At 39.6% G+C, this 16720-nt stretch overlaps 1 protein-coding gene across 35 annotated transcripts in view; it reads right to left on the bottom strand.

Moving 5' to 3' along the window:
* Mbnl1 (muscleblind like splicing regulator 1) overlaps positions 1-16720 on the bottom strand; it is a 170486-nt gene that overhangs the window by 23703 nt on the left and 130063 nt on the right. For 30 of the 35 annotated variants that reach the window (XM_075950488.1, XM_075950487.1, XM_075950452.1 and 27 more), the window contains 2 exons: positions 10182-10352; positions 885-1085 (listed from right to left, as the gene is read on the bottom strand). In XM_075950488.1, the coding sequence (XP_075806603.1) occupies positions 885-1085; positions 10182-10250 (270 nt within the window). In that variant the 5' untranslated portion in view covers positions 10251-10352. Of the gene's footprint in view, positions 1-884; positions 1086-9109; positions 9216-10181; positions 10353-16720 lie in introns of those variants that run through there. The other 5 variants (XM_075950469.1, XM_075950473.1, XM_075950476.1 and 2 more) reach the window with 1 other exon arrangement.

Raw genomic sequence — 16720 nt, 5'->3', positions numbered from 1 at the left:
CAAAGCTTTAACGAATAAGTAAGGTATTAACACTTACTATACTTCTGCTAACTTCACTAGTTATTAGACTCACGTACGTGCCTTCACGTACTCCTGACTTTGTTGCTTTCTCCTTAATTAGTCCACGCAGGACTTTTCAGCCCAGAGTCCCCTCTATGCAGACAGGCAAGGGAAGGCTGTTGGATGCAGATCTGTGCCTTACTCAGAGGCCATTTTCCTGCGGTCTACCAAGCCTGTTAATTCATGACATGCTGGAACTCTGCGTGCTAATTTCAAATTTGGATGTATAACTTTAATTTCCTCTTCAGTCAGCAACAGCAAAACCTGGGCATCTGTTCATGTTCCACCTATGACAGCCAAGTGACGTTTTCCTAAAAGGCTCTCGTAAGGGCACATTCCACAAAACGGCCTTACTGTCTCAACGGATGTATTCCAGAGCTTATGGGAACATCTGCAGTGAGTTTTAGGATGTCTCATGCCAATGCCTTCCGTGTCTGTGAGCTCCTGAGGGCATCAATCATTTCTAATTTTTGATTGCTACAATGCCACAGCAATAAACATTCAAGAAGCAACTGTTCAGTGCCGAACGCTTTCTTTCTTTCTAAGTTTTTGAGGTATGTGCATGTGATATATTTCAAAGAAACTGATGGCATAGGGAAGTAACAGGCACCCCAAGCCCAGTTCTAGTCTTCACCTAGTAGCCTAAACACAGAAGAGTAGCTTTTATAAAATTCCATTACTCAAAACAGCAGAACTCCGGTCTAACTAAATGCTACAAATAAAATACTGAAGGAAAATCATTGCTTTCAGCGTTTAAAGTCATTTCTGGACATAATACTTAAGAACTGTCATGGAAACTACGCAGATGCAATTCTTGGTCTTACCTCGAGTCTATCTGTCCGCATTAATTTCTGTGCAGCAGCTGCAGCAGCAGCTGGCACTGGAACTCCAGGATTCCCCGTGACCAACATTGGTGCAGTAGGCAAGATTTCTGCTGGAACCAGGCTTGGGGAAACAGGCCCCAGGTAGGGATTAAAGGCTGCTGATGCATTGGTGGCTAAGCTTGGTGCAACTGAAAACATTGGCTGAAAAGTAAAATAGAAAGCAAAATTTAATTGCAGGCCTCGCTTCCAAGTTGATACCCTACTTTATACAACTATCATTTATTCTTCATATGTCACTCATTCTTCCTTCCTTCACTTCCGTTTAATTCTGTTCTGAATTTAGTCTAAAAGGTTTTAGAAAAGAGAAATTCGCTAGGTCATGTTTTTCCTAAAATCTAGCAGATGAACTTCCAGAGGGTTTCAGAAGATTTGCATCTAAAATTGGGGTTTTGTCCTGAATATATCAGTGCAGACACTTGCTTGTCGTCACCCATCCTCCACCTTTGTCCTAGCTCATTCCTAGAAACTTTTCTGAAATATACATTTTGTAACTACGGATACACTTGAAAGGTCTGTTCACAAGTGTTAACAGGATACAAGGGCCCTATCGTCTGGAGCAGGCACAGGAGTCCTGGAGCATCACTGAGTCCCCTGGCCAGTGCACAGTTAGCACATCTTGTGGGCTGTGAGGGGCAAAGATTACACTGTCTTTTGGGTGAAGAGGAGATAGCATTTGGCCTGGTCACTTGATATGGGTTTCTCAGAAGCAATGGTCAAGATTCTATGAGTCCATCACATCCTTGGGAGGCATTCGGCAATGGACTAAGCCTCACTAGAAAGAGAAAAGTCTAGCATGTGAAGACTGAAATAGAACACTTCCCAGGAAATGCCACAGAATTATTCAAGAATTACACCTGGCAGCATAGGATGGGCTGTCAGCAGACAGGATTTATGAAGGAAATACTTCGATAGATGAAGACTTATGTTACTTTTTGATATGCAAATCAGAATGTCAAAGAATAGATCTAATCTTCAATAGTCTGCTGAAATCTATTTTAAGAGTTTGTCCAGGGTAACAAGACACAACTTTCAGTTTTACTGATTATAGGTTTTCAATAAATTTAAGTTTTGAAATTTAGTGCTTTGTGTAAAAATTATTCTCTCTATATGTTTGTGTGTGTATGTATGTATATCTCTAAGGTTTTCTTTTGCTTTCTCTCTCATGGAAAAATGGTACCTGTACTTAAAGGTAATTTTTAACAGTTCTGATAGTAAGAAATAGATCTACTGAACAGTTTTATACTATGATGATATTAGATTAAAGTGCTGCCAATTCCTCTCTCTGATAAGAAGTTATAAGATGCTAGAGTATAGGAAAGACTCCAGAAAGCTTTGCAATAAAACTTTATGCAACAAAGAATATACAAATTATTAGTATAACATGAAGTCAAACAAATTACAAAATAAAATGTCATTTCCATAATACTGCTATGACATCGTGCATGCAGAGGAATAAAACAGTTTAGACCCTTCTACACAAAAAGTGGTTTTCATTCTGGGTGATTCTACCTCCCTCAGACATGTGGCAATATCTGCATACCTTTGTCACACTGGGGTGGTGCTACTGTATTTAATAGGGAAAAGCCAGGTATGCTAAAAGTGTAAATGACATTCTTTCATAAAAAAAAGTGTTAGGTCCCAAAAGTCTTCTGCAGCAGGGTTGAGCATGCATTCTACATGATAGCTGTGCACCGCACACACATTGTACTAGGAAGACTATGAACAATAGAATATTTAATGTGTACTTTGATTCACTGGAAAGAATTTATTTATAGCATAGCTCACAGTGATATTTTCAAGCTAAAATACCTAGGCGTCTAAGCATGTGATTCTGAATACCAAGCTTAGCTACTTTGACAGGTGCATGGCTCTTGAAAGATGAAGTCGCCTAAAATAAGACCTTCACCTCCACCCCCCAACCTATCCCTGTCCAAAGCAGGTATCCTCAGGCTATAAGAAACTGTTCATGTGTTACACTATTAAAAACCATCATTCATATCTAAAACTGAGCCCAGGGGCTTCTGTCTTTCAGCAGTTCCTTGAACAGCAGCTGACTGCAGGATGCCTCTTTGTATCCTGGAGGCCAGGTCAGCACCATGAAAGGGGCAATCCTGCATGGTGATCACACATTATATTTCAACATCTGTCCAGGAATATACTAGTCAAATCTGTACTCTGTTCCACACAGCTAGATGTAATACATGCAAAGCCATTCAGACCAGTGCTGTAACTAGATAAAAGAATTATTAGAAATTTAGCAGAGATCTAAAAGACTGGGAGCTAGTTAATATTTTTCCTCTCTGCATTCCATTTCTGTGAATTAAAATGGGTTTCCAGAAAGCCCATTTAGTACCTATTTCAGAAAGTTACTGAAATGTTTATGTCATTGTACACTATAATAATTACTTTAAGGCAAAGGCTGAATTCATAAAGTCATTCGGATGAAGAAATATATTCTGACTTGACAAAACAACGACAGTAGGCCAATAAAACTCAGGCTCGTTAAATCTCATCAAATAAAATACAGTGAAAACCAATATATGGATGAAATGTAGCTCTTACAAACATGAGCACCTTGTGTTTGGGGCTGGTTACTGTTAGCCACTAACCCTCAGGAAATTGCACTTGTGACCATGGCCACTCCTGCATTCCCAGAGCTGTCCTGCAGAGGGCTCAGAGGATCTCAAAGATGGTAACTGATACACTGATGTTTGAAGTAGCCCTTATGTCCACTCCAGTACTAACTGGATAATGTCTAACTGTGTAACTGATACTGAGTACATCCCTGTAACAATGACTAATAGATATATTTGTTCCAAGGTCGCATAAAGGACGTTGGTTTATGGTTGCCTTTTCCCAGGGCATTTTCCAGTGAGACAAATAAATTGCACATTTACTAATTGCAGGGCTGTTTATATATCACTTGTTTTGTTTTAAATGAGACATTTTGCTTACATTAAGGTAATCAGGCTTCATTATAACTGAATACATTATTCAATTTCATATTACGATCCTAGTTAACTACATAAACATGATTATTACTAGCAATTCCCTATCTGTGGCTTGCATGCTTTACTTATATTTTCCTAATATAAGGCTTTTCTTCCTTTAAACTTTCTTTGGGGAGAGTCGGAAGAGTAGGGAGATATCTTTTAGCTCCCTTCTAAGTCCCCAAAACACAGAACAATGCCTGGCCTACAGGAGGCATTCCATGAATGAATGAATTGCCATTTTTCTGGGGGACATCATTATGTCTGTTTTCTAAATAAAATGCTGGCAAATGCTGTGTGTTCATCATCTGTAAAGGAATGAATGGAAAGTCAGGGAGTGAACACATCTGAGTCTAATTTCAATCTGGTTTGAAATCTGGTTCTCACATAATGACCAAGTGTGAATTCCAATTATCTGGAAGTCTTCGAAACTGTGATTTCCTCAGCCACTCCTCCTTGTCTGAATTCCAAGGAAAGGCACCTAGGAAGCAGGTTTTTTTTGAAAGCCTCTATGTGATTTTATTCCCAGGCACTTAAAGAAACAGGTTTCATTTCTGATTGGACATGGGGTTTCTAAGGAAACAAGTCCCTTTGTGGTTCTCTTTTGCTGAGGATGGGTCTCAGGCAACACTGACTACTCCCAGCCCACCTGTCTAACTCCTAGATATGCTTCAGGAGCCAGAATTCTACCTCTTTAAGTATCCCCAGTGAGTCCACAACTCTCTGTCTCATAGAACTCCCTCTCACTTGATTGTAGCTCTGACCCCTAAAAGCCACCTGTGTTTCTGCTGTTCCTATCAAGCTGCAGATTCCCCCCCCCCAAAAAAAGTGGTGCCTGTTTTGTACCTGTCATTCTGTATCCAACTAGCAACTGGCAATGCACCCACCTCTGTGACTATTGTATAACACAGCCATTACAGATTTGCTAATTGCTTTTCTTTGCCAGAGAAAGTACCAAACACATGATATATTTTCTAGCATAGATATCAAGATGCTAAGAGATATAATTATATATTACTTTCCACTTCAGAGTTTAGCTGTTTTCTTATGACTATTTAAAATCTTAACTTTTCTGTTTTTTAATTTTTATATTAACGCTACATCTTAAGTAGTATAATTACTATTCTGTACCACTGCAAACAACACAGGGTTTTTCATTTTAAAACACTGCAATGATATTTGTTTTTATACAATGAAAGGGTCATATATAATAATGTAAAATTTATTATTCTGAGATTATAGAACAGAAATTTTACACGTTATATTTTTCTAGAACGTATGCATGTGTACCTGTGCATGCTCGATAGAATGCATGCATGTGTACTTGTGTATGCTCAGTAGAACATGTATATGTATACCTGTGCGTGCTCAGTAGAATGTGTGCATGTATGCTTGTGTATGCTTAGTAGAATGCATGCATTTGTACCTGTGTATTCTCAGTAGAATATGTGCATGTGTATCTGTGTATGCTTAGTAGAATGTGTGTGTGTGTGTACCTGTGTATGCTTCAGTCAAACTTGCAATCAGTGAAAATCAAAGCTCTCTTAAAATAGTTTCAGGAACTACTGAGAACTCAAGAACAATGGCAACGGGTTTTTGATCCTACTGCACGTACTGGCTTTGGGGGAGCCTAGGCAGTTTGGATGCTCACCTTACTAGACCTGGATGGAGGTGGGTGGTCCTTGGACTTCCCACAGGGCAGGGAACCCTGATTGCTCTTCGAGCTGATGAGGGAGGGGGACTTGATGGGTGGAGGGGGAGGGAATTGGGAGGTGGTGGCGGGGAGGAGGCAGAAATCTTAAATAAATAAATAAATAAATAAATAAATAAATAAAATAGTTTCAGGAAAGCCTTAATATGGGCAACTGCTTTTAGGGAAGCACCATTTTGTAGCCAGAGACAGAGCTAGTCTTGGTGGGCAATTGATTTGAATGTAGACAGTGGTCAAAGATAACAAGAATTATCCATAAATTCACACTCAAGTCTTTGTCTAAGAACGTAGCATGTGACTTGAGTAAAACAAAGGCTGTTGTGGCCTCTGCTCCCTGGCTGGCTTGTGAATGGGAGGAGGAAGAGGGATGCTTGCTTTATCTGCTTCGCTATATCCTTTGATCCAGTTTTACTGAAACAAACATTTGAATAGTGGAGACTCTTTCAGTAAAACGGTTCCAAATGAACAAAGGTCTGTTCTCAGAGTTCAGGTCCTGATCTCAGGCTGCTTGAGAATTCACAGACTAATTGGTACACAGCTGGACTGATGAATATATCAATGTAACTGATGAAGAAGAGACACTATAGGATGAACTGGCCTTATCTCCTGTCATGACGGTGGGTAAACAAGACAGTAAAGCAAGAAAACACTGGTGATTTCGATGTGCTCCTTACAGGAGGACAAATGATGTCTTCAAAGCATTCTGCACCCTAGTGCTAAGCAACACTAGGAACATGGAAGGGTGGCAAAGTCAAGGGGACAAGAGAAACAACGGCACTGGAGACGTGAGCTGAATTTGAAAACTCTGAATTGGTCACATACATGTCAGAGTCACTGAATGCCTGGGGATCTCAACACAGGCTACGCGTCTCAAGGTGCTGGTGTAGACCTCAGGAACAGCTGCTTCCTGAAACTGTGCAGTAACTGCTAACCCAGGTCGCAAGTAAAGCGGGTGAGGGAACGTTAATGGAACTCCTGAGCTCATGTCCAATTCTCAGCACCCACTGATTACAAAGATCTCTCTGCAGTTCAGAGAGCTTGGAGCTGATCCTGGAGCCTAAGATATATACTAGGTGCTGCTTCCACGTTGTCATCCGGAAGAGGCAGTTCAGGGTCAGCTAGACTGTATGCCAATTTCTCATTACATCCCAACCTCCAGCCAAGATGTAGCACTTATGAAGGAACATGGAAGGTTTTTCCTTTTTGCTTTTTTTTTCTTTTGGAAACTAAGTGCTATAATCTCATTTATCTTCAAAGATCATATATTATAAAAGAATTAAAATGATTTATAAAAGAATTAAAATGAATTTATAATGATTCTAATAAATTAAAATAATTTATTAGAAAATTTAACGCCAAGTAGAGTTAAGGCCCCAAAGACTACAATTCATTATGTAAACTTTCAAGGAATTAGGCATACAAAAAAAACCTATACTTCTTATAATCAACCCTATTTTTTACTAGTCGTGTAAAATGGGAATGATGTTTATACAATTATAAAGACATTCTTGATAATGTATTTAATATTCTATCTCCATGTGGAACATCAAAGAGCTCAGTCAATCAGAAATCCAGAGTAGCAAGACAGTCTGTTCCCTGGATGCTCTTACCACATGTGTTCTGCATCTGGCCAGGCTTGGTTAACATCTTGACTTTGCTATTGACTAGCTGCGCAACCTGAGCAGTGCAGGCAACCTCTCTGAGCCTCTGGGCCTCAATCTCTAGCTCTGAGATACTGATACCTACCTCACAGGAAAGGTGTGAGAATGATATATGGAAGTGCTGTGTGCAGTAGATGCCCTCCAACTATCGTATTTGTCTCTAAAATGTTATTTAATTGATATACTGCATGACAATCTAATGAAATCAGAGAAGTCTCCTATGATTTCTTGCATTAGCCAGGTTATCAGCACCATGTCAGGGTCTAATGATTCAGTGACTGTTGACCTAACTGTCACCTCTCCTATCTTGGAAACACTGCCGACAAGTGCTGGCCACTGTGGTCCATCTGAGGCTGTCCTCTCTGGCTTGTGCTCTGGCTCTGAGTTATAACTCCTTCCATCTTCAGGGCAGAGAAAGCACTATGAGCCTCTGTCTGGATTATGGATGACCGGGCAACTCCTTACTCCTACTTCTGTCTGTCAGGAATGCAGGGATGTTTCTATGTTTCCTTTCATTTGACCACATCCGCTCTCCCCTCCTTGTTCCTCGTACTACGTTTGGGGCTTCATTCGTTGAGCACCGAGAACTAGAACATTGTCTTCTACTTGATGGCAATCTTTGTCTCTCCTCATAGGCCTTTGGTACCCTAATGCTCCGATGCCATGGCTCTGTTCACAGAATTTCCACTTTCACACCGCCACTGCCTGATCTCGTGACCACACATCCTCAGACACACACTTCAGTGTGTGTTCAGAGCCACAGTTCATGTTAGGGACAGGGCAGCTCTAGCTTAGCTGTATTCTATAGGGAGCCAAAATCAAAATTTCAGAAACCAGTTGGTTACGATCATCCCATTTCTTTCTATATTATTATCCTCATCAAAACAAGGCTGACTACGAAGGGGATCAAACAGTCTCAGGGGGGTTTTGAAGGCAAATTTCCTGTATTAAAGCCTTCTCTACAGTCATTATAGTATGAATAATTAAAATGATTTCAATACTTATTATAATAACACCATCCTGAACAGAGACTTTTCATCTATGGTTTCACAATACTTTTGCAAAGGGTAATTTTCACTGAAATATAATGATGTGAGGAGAAATTAACATAAGGCCTGTGCTCATAACTAATACAGACAATGACGTTATCTAAGTAGAAAATTTTCTAACAAAAGTACCATAAATCTGATGGTTTCAGAAATCTATGATTTAGTGACTACGTAAACACATATGTCACTAGCATTTCAGAGGATAGAGGTCTTTGGAGTTTGTCCCAGAGCTAAGCATATATGACCTTGGATCAGCCAAGAGAGTAAGACTTAAGGACAAGGTCAGGACATGGCCTGAGACATCACAGAAAGCATCTCAGAGCCATGGTGGGCATAGCCTCTTCCATCCCAGACCTATGCTTGCCCATCTCAGTGGTGTTCTGGGTCACAGAGAGCACAGAACAACAGTAAATATGATTTACAAGTTTAAGTGGAAAAAAGGACCTCATATCAGTCAGACGCAACCTTATACCCTTATACCCTAAAGCAGAAACTGCCCCAGATCTTTGAAACCATACATGAGAACCAAGCTCAAGAAAGATTTTTTTTGTCCTATATTTTCTGGAAGAGAGAATGATTGATTATACAAAACATTTTTAACAAATTTAAAATATTTATGTTATCACCATACAGACATATAAAATTAGGAGATGTCATAAAAATAAAGAGATCACATTTTAACTGAGCCCCCAATAATGTAATAAAATAAAAATCAGATTAAAATGATAGAGAATTAATTATAATATTCTCTCACCTCGACTGTACAGTACTGATAATTGGTATCACTGCCGGTGTAATATGGGGATCCCTCCCACCTCGAAATGCAATCCCCCCCTCTTTTTTGGAATGACTGTTGCATTAAGTTCTAAGAGAGAATAATAATTACATTGAGTTCAGGTGTTAAAATGTATTAGGAAAAAAATCAGTTAGCACGCATGCTACAATTAACAAACTAGAAAAACGTGTTTTCATGAGCTTATAATAAGTTAATAATACGTTAGTGATAAAATTACTGTCAGATATATTCTGATCACTACAAATTTCGTCACATACGTAAGCAATTTAGGATTTCTGTACAATAATTAACATAACACCATTTCAAACAAACAATAACTACGGCATAACTAAGATTATTAAATTCATTTACCACATGCACATCATCAATCTAAACATTTAAATAGGAATGTGTGTTCATAAGCAAGTTACCCATGCACACGGCTAGGAAAATATTAAATATCTATGATCACTCGTAGCTTATCAAATCTAGCTATTTTCAAAGGCCCTTGGAGTTCTGTCTTGGATTAGTTCTCTTTGGAGAAGGCTTCCAAGCCTGTGGTTATGACTCACCATGGTGAAAATTTGCCTAGCCTTTGTGAATACAAAGTCATTTCAAGTTAAGGTTTTCACAAAGTCTCTTTTTGGAGAAAGAAAAAAATGACAGGGATTCTCTTCAATGAGGGAAGGAAAGGAGAAAGAGCCTCAAAACCAACAACTATTATATATCTATCTTCTTTTGTTTTTAAATAAAGCATCATTATTACCTTTAAAGGCAATACAGAATATATCTTACCTAAACTGACTTTCATGACTATTTTAACAAATACCAGGCTAACACCTGCAAGTTAAATGATTAATTTTGAAAATAGTGTTAGGGGAAGCAATGCTAGCCTTTAAATTGCCAAAGACCTTTGGCACAAAGCTAAGAAACTTCACGGGGTGAAAATACCAGGCAATGGTCACTGCTGCCTGTGTTCACAGTCACTGCTTCTGCACAGACATGGAGCACTTGGCCACACAGACAGGGATAAGGATGAAAGCGTGCTCACCACGGGCTGTAATGGGGTACCAGGCATCATGGCATTGGCTAGCTGCATCTGCTGGGCCAACATGGCCATGTTCTTCTGCTGAATCAAGTTATTTCGTCCATTAATCTCCAACTGCGTTTTTAAGTGTGGGGGTGGGTGAAGATATTTGCAGTTCTCCCTGGAGCAACGACCCTGAAAGATGAAAGAAGCAAGCACCGTTGTGAAACAGAAAACTAGTGAACTGTAGAAATGATATGCAAATAAGTCATCTATAGCTATGACTTTTTCATAAAAGTTATCATTCACACCATCTTATTACACATTAAGAAAAAGTAATAAACCCAATCACAAATGTATTATCAAAACGAAAATTTAAGACATTTGAAAAGTTCAAAAGCTGAAGGAAGTTCCTTCAACATAATGTTAGTGTTACTGTTTCCATTTAAAAAGCCTATAATTACAAAGTTAAATCTAAAGCAGTGACTATTAACTAAAAAGTTCTGAATGCTGGCCACAAGGTCTTCTTTCTCAACATCATTAAATCATGGAGAGACTGATGCAGGCTTATCATTGCTATTTTATGTATACTGAATTCAAGCAAATCAGCCTGAGGACTCAAAGAACACTGCTTCTTCAGGAAATGCCTCCAAATGAACCCAGAACAAATAAAATGGAAACTGCTATTGAACTTTTACAAGTCTCATGCATTAGGGATTTTATGGCTGACAAGAGAACTACCATTTTCTCACAGCAATGGAGATTTACAGATAATCAAATACTTGTGAGAAATGAGCCTTCTGCCCTTCAAAGATAACACTGACCCATGACCCCAAACTATGAAAATAATCAGAGGCAGAGATGCTCACCCTGCAAAGAACTGACAATGAAAAATAAAACCAAAATAAATCACTAAAGCTTAATAACTATAAGTATGCATGTACCCTGGCGTGATTCATCGGAAGCATTTATTAAAGATTATAATATGCTATACTGTGGGAAATGCTTTAACCATATTGACAAATACATCTCCACAACTACTTTGACAACTTTTTCATCAGTGCATCTCCTCAGAACTCCTTGTTTGTTAAGAAGATATCACTAAGATTAAGCTGTCAATAACCTTCTTTACCCTTTTTTAATCTATAGAAAAGTAAATTCTGTTTAACTTGACTTTGCATCAACTAACTCTGAAAACTGATGCTTATGCCACAATTGTAAGTCAAATACTCTATTTAGGTTCTTCTCCTTTAAGAGTTTTTAGGACAAGTCTCTATACTGAGAGTTTAAGGCTGTGAACAGTCTATAGCTTCCTTAGTCTTTCTCAGGTCCAAAGGAAACCCCACTCCTCCAAACCCTGGTCCCTATTTCCCTCTACCAAAAGAGCCAGTCTTCAGCATTGTCAGAAGGGACACATGGCCACCCATGGGCTTCCCTTCCTCAGCTTCTTATTCCCATATAACCCTGCCATTTTGGTTAGGCACCCTCTTTGTTCCTGCTCGCTCGCGCTCTCTCTCTTTCTCTCTCTCTTTCTCTCTCTCTCTCACCATTTTTTTCTTATCTCCTGGTCAGTCATTCTCTCTCACTCCCCATCCCCACTATGGCCAAGTCCAGTCTGCTGGCCATGTGAAATCTACTACTTTCTCTCCCTGCTCTGGACCCTCCCAGATGCCTCTGGCTGTACCCTCCCTCCTATCTACAGTCAAAATCTCCCCTTCAACCACATCTTGGAGCGGTCATATCCTCAATTTATACATCTAATGCCCAAACCCTATTTTCTAAAGTCATTAGCTAGGCAAATGGCCGGAGACATTAAGTCCTTTAATTCGTGAGCTCTCTGTTCAGCACAGCATGCTTAGAAACACATCAACCCCACACAACCTAATGCCATATCAAAGGGGAGCAAAACACAACATTGCCAGGAGATGCCTTTTTACATTATCTGCTAGTTATGGCTCTTGATAGCTCCACAGAATTCTGGCTCCCAGTGTCTCCACCTCTTTTCCTTTGCTAAAACTGAACTGAAGTATAGAAAAAAGGTCATGTCTACCCAGATGACTCAGGTGCAGTCAGTTCACCGGTCAGTTTCTGTATTTATTCCCATAAATAGCACAAACAAAGCCTGGCGTTGAACTTGTAGATACTAACAGTTGCTTCTCTCGTGCTCCTTTCTAGTGCCTTCCCTCACCACGCATCACCAAGCCAGCCCTTCTAGCTACGAACACAGCGTTGACTGAACTCATGGAAAAGAATTTTATGTCCTGGTTATAAGTTTTGCATCAGTGTGTCCTTTCAAAGTTTTAAAATAATATGCCTTATATTCCACAGCATGCTCATAGAGACCGAAGAACCCACTTGTGAGAGTCACTTCTGTCCTTCCATCACATAAGTTCTGGGATAAAACTTGGGTTGCCAGGCACCCTATACCTGCTGAGCCATTTGCAGGCCCATTCGTCTTGAAATTTAGAAGTGCACACAGGCGCATGGCCTCCTTTCTGTGCTTAAGATAACTAATCAGGGGGAGAGGCATCACCTGAATACACTTCTTACCTGTTGCTTAATTTGTTTTGGTCCCTAACTTTCCAAAAGCTGTGGGTATATTTTAAACAGGATGTTCCTACTCGTCTTATCTGTCCTGTGACAATTCCTGGGGAGACTTGAGAAGATGCCTATTCATTCCACACAGAGAAATGGCAGCTGAAGTAAGGCATCCACCCAAGTTCAAGATGGCAAACCAACGTGCTGACTGGGGTTAGAGCATGAGGGAAGCTTACCTCTAGTGCCTGTGACCACAAGTTGGGTCCAGCAATGTGAATTTGCATAAGCACATTGATGGTTCTGGCATAACAGAAGATACTACAGAAGACATCTTATGCAAAGCCATAGGAATTTGCTTCGATATGCACAGAAAAAGTAACAGTAATCCACGCAAGGGATATTTCATAAACTTTTACTTTTAGGGGGTTTAAAATAGGTTGGGTGCTGACTATACTACGGAATGACTGAAGTTCCACAAATAAAAAGATCAGGAATAAGTTAGAACAAACATCCCATGCTAGAGCATTACCTAAATGTCTAAAACCACAAAACAACTAAAACCCACCAGCAGCATAACTTCCTTTGAGAATTCAGGTAACGCTAACAGCAGTATATCCTAGTGCTAATGAATGTTATGGAATACAAACCAAATTTAATACCAAGTGTTTATTCTGAGCTATGCTGACCAAATGCTTTTATTCAGAGACCAGAAAATAATTTATATTCATCACAAGCCTTTAAATACACACACACACACACACACACACACACACACACACACACACACAAAGCAGGCAGTCTGTAAGGTGATTTGGGAGGTCAGGAGATCTATGCACACATCCCTTGCATTTGTATTTGGCACCCTAAAATGTAGAAAAAGACAATACACTCAACAAGTCTAACATCAAATTTGTATAGCCTATAAAGCTCACATCTGGAGATTCATGTAGGAGTTACTATTCTCAATCATTTAGATGTCACCTCAGCACACATTAATTTTGGTTACTAGGATTTAATACCATAAAAACAGACATTTGTGTGTGTGTGTGTGTGTGTGTGTGTGTGTGTGTGTGTGTGTGTGTGTGAGTGTGTGTGTGAGCATGCATGCGTGCACGAGTGCAGGTGCCCAGTCTGCACACTAATTGTTCTTTATCCTTTGAGACAGAGTCTCTCACTGAATCTGGAGGACACCGACCGGCTAGACTGGCTGGCCAGGTAGCTGAGCATTCTCCTTTGCTCCCTCCCAGCACTGGGATTCCAGGTAAGCACAGCCTTGGTCAGCTTTTCATGCGGTGCTGATGATTTGAACTCAGGTCCTCATGTGTGCCTTGCTGCCCTTGGAGTGTATTTGCATCTGGCTTCACAGACATGTGCCCTTGCATCTATGTTGTAACTGTACAAAGATTGCTTTAAACAGCGGCTTTGCTGTTCGGTTGGGTGAGTTCATGGAATCGGTGAACTCTATGTGGCCATGTCTTCTTGTCAGAATAACCACAACAGGCGCTGTGCCTCTGTGATAAGGGAAACTGAGAAGGGCTCAGGCCGGCTTTCTACATAACTGGATACTGCACCGTCTGAATATTGTTCCTACTTTCCTTAAAGCCTTCAAGTAAGAACAAAGTGGCTCACTCAAGCACTACAGCTTTAGAAAATCCTGAAAATAAACAGGCACGGAACCCAGTCATCAATGATGGACAGGCTGCGCTTCCTTAACCATCCGCCGAAGAAAAACTCCATTCTAACCCATGTGTTCGTGTGGGATTTTTGTGTTTTGCATTTGTTGATTCCAGGTCAGTCTTACTTCCAGATTGCCATTAAACTGAATGAAATCAACAATGGTGACTGAGAACATCACACTTGCGAATTACGATATTAAAATTCATTCCATCTGAATTTAAGAACAAGCTCAATTAGCTTGAGAAATTATAATCACCTTTGTGATGAAAAGAAGTGAAATTTTGTTTGAGCAAAGTGTTTAGTCCTCACAACAAATAAATGGCTCACTCTTCAACCTTACAACTCTGTACTACACATTTAAAAATAATTGTATGGTTATGTAAACAGAGTGAATTCACAAAGTGAATGGATGGGAATCATAATTCATGCCCACGAAGAGAGAAGATGGAGACCATGGTGAGTCCCCGGCAACCAACAGGACAGAAAGGATAAAACATTGAACCAAGAGATGGGAAATCAGAAAAATGCAAAAGCTGTGCCTGAGCGATTTCTAATATTTATTTTAAAAACCTGCTAAATGACGAAAAATAAAACAGCACTTTAGTTAGAAGGTATAATAATTTAATAATACAAGAAAAAAGGTCAAAATTACATTTTGATTGTTTTTCATTAACCTGAAATAAAAGGATTCCTATGATTATGTAGTCAGAGTCTAAAAAGATGCACTGTCTTGCTGCCAAATACTAAGGATAGGTAGGACAAAATTACCCAGTCAGATCTGGGTAGACACTAGAATAAGGGAGCCAATGAAAAAATTATATACCCCTCACAAGTCTTTTCCATCTTCCTTTGGCAACACCGAGTTTCTAGTAAGGCTCCTCAAACTAGAATCGTTTATTTCAATGGTTAAAACAAAACCAGTATTTCCTTTGTGAAATCAGAGACAGAGACTTTTTTTGAAGCACTTTCTGGAGCTATTTACTGCATAGATCTTGGCCATAAATCTGACTGTGGAAGCAAGTAGCTGCCTACTGAAACTTCTTGCTTGTTTTTCCCCCCACAGCTGGTCCATATTTTCCCAAAATAAGATTATTAATGGCACTGGTCACTAAGATTTCTCCCTTCCATGAAATGTTTTCTTGTGAACTGACCTCATTGTCTAGTTATTCTTCTATGCTATTCAAAATATATTATGTGACATTAACATAGTTTAATATTTATTTTGTTTGCCTACGTGTACATATGTGCACTGTGTGTGCCTGGGGACATGGAGACCCAAATTGGGCATCAGAACCCCTGGAACTGGAGTTACAAATGATTTTGAGTAATCATGCAGGAACTGAGACTTGAACCTGGACCCTCTGCAAGAACAGAAGTGTTCTTAACTATGGAGACATTGCTCCAGCCCCTAACATATATTACAATTTTAATTTCAAGTTTTGGTGGTAGGAAATTTACAACAGTCGATATGATTTACTTTAAGAAAACTGTATTTAGTCCAAACATTCCAACACTAATATATAAATCCTTCCATTTGTCTTCTTTTAAAAGATGGTTGTGCATTCAATTAATGCTAGAAATCATTTTATGGGATTTTGCAAATGTAGAGAAAAAATTGATGCAGCTAAAAAAAACTGTACTGGAGTTTATAAAGTAGTATTTCTTAAAGCATACTTGCTCTCATGGATGGTTTATATTGGTTTGCAAGAGAACCTGCACCCTAAAAAGACATTCTATGTTTTCCAACCTCACCATTATTGGCAACTAGGGCCATATATAAATGTTGTGGTCCAGATGATTGGCGGCACCAGCTCCCTGTAACACTATCATGCCTAGGTAGGAACAAGCAGTGGCTGTCATTGGGATGATTACCAGTTGAGAAAGGACCACTGATTTATAACTGGTGAAATATAATGGACGCTCTATTGGTAGGCTAGGGACGCCATAACAAAACTACTACAGTCATTCAAACAGACATTAATTTTTTCAGTTTTAGAAGCTAAAAATTTACGATGAAGGTGTATCCTATCCAGTTCTCAATCAGAACTCTCTTCATGGGCACCTTGTCTTTGGATTCATATCACCTCTCTCAGTGTGTATGGAAAGAGGAGGACGGAGAGAGGAAGGGACGAAGGGAACAAAGGATGAAAAGGCGGAGAGACAGGGAGGGAAGGAGACAGAGACACTACTGCTCTAAGCTCTGTGGTATTTCTTGTTATAAAGACACTGACCCTGTTAGATCAGAGTTCTAGTCTTGTGGCTTCATGTTCTTAGTTCTGGCCTTAAGATCCTCATTTACAAACGGACCCTGGGATTAAGACTTCAGTCTATTAATTCTGTATGGATAT

The sequence above is a fragment of the Microtus pennsylvanicus genome, chromosome 16 (genome assembly GCF_037038515.1).
Source record: "Microtus pennsylvanicus isolate mMicPen1 chromosome 16, mMicPen1.hap1, whole genome shotgun sequence".
Taxonomy (NCBI): Eukaryota; Metazoa; Chordata; class Mammalia; order Rodentia; family Cricetidae; genus Microtus; species Microtus pennsylvanicus.
The sequence above is the reverse complement of the archived record's forward strand: the minus strand, read 5'-3'. Positions and strand labels throughout refer to the sequence as shown.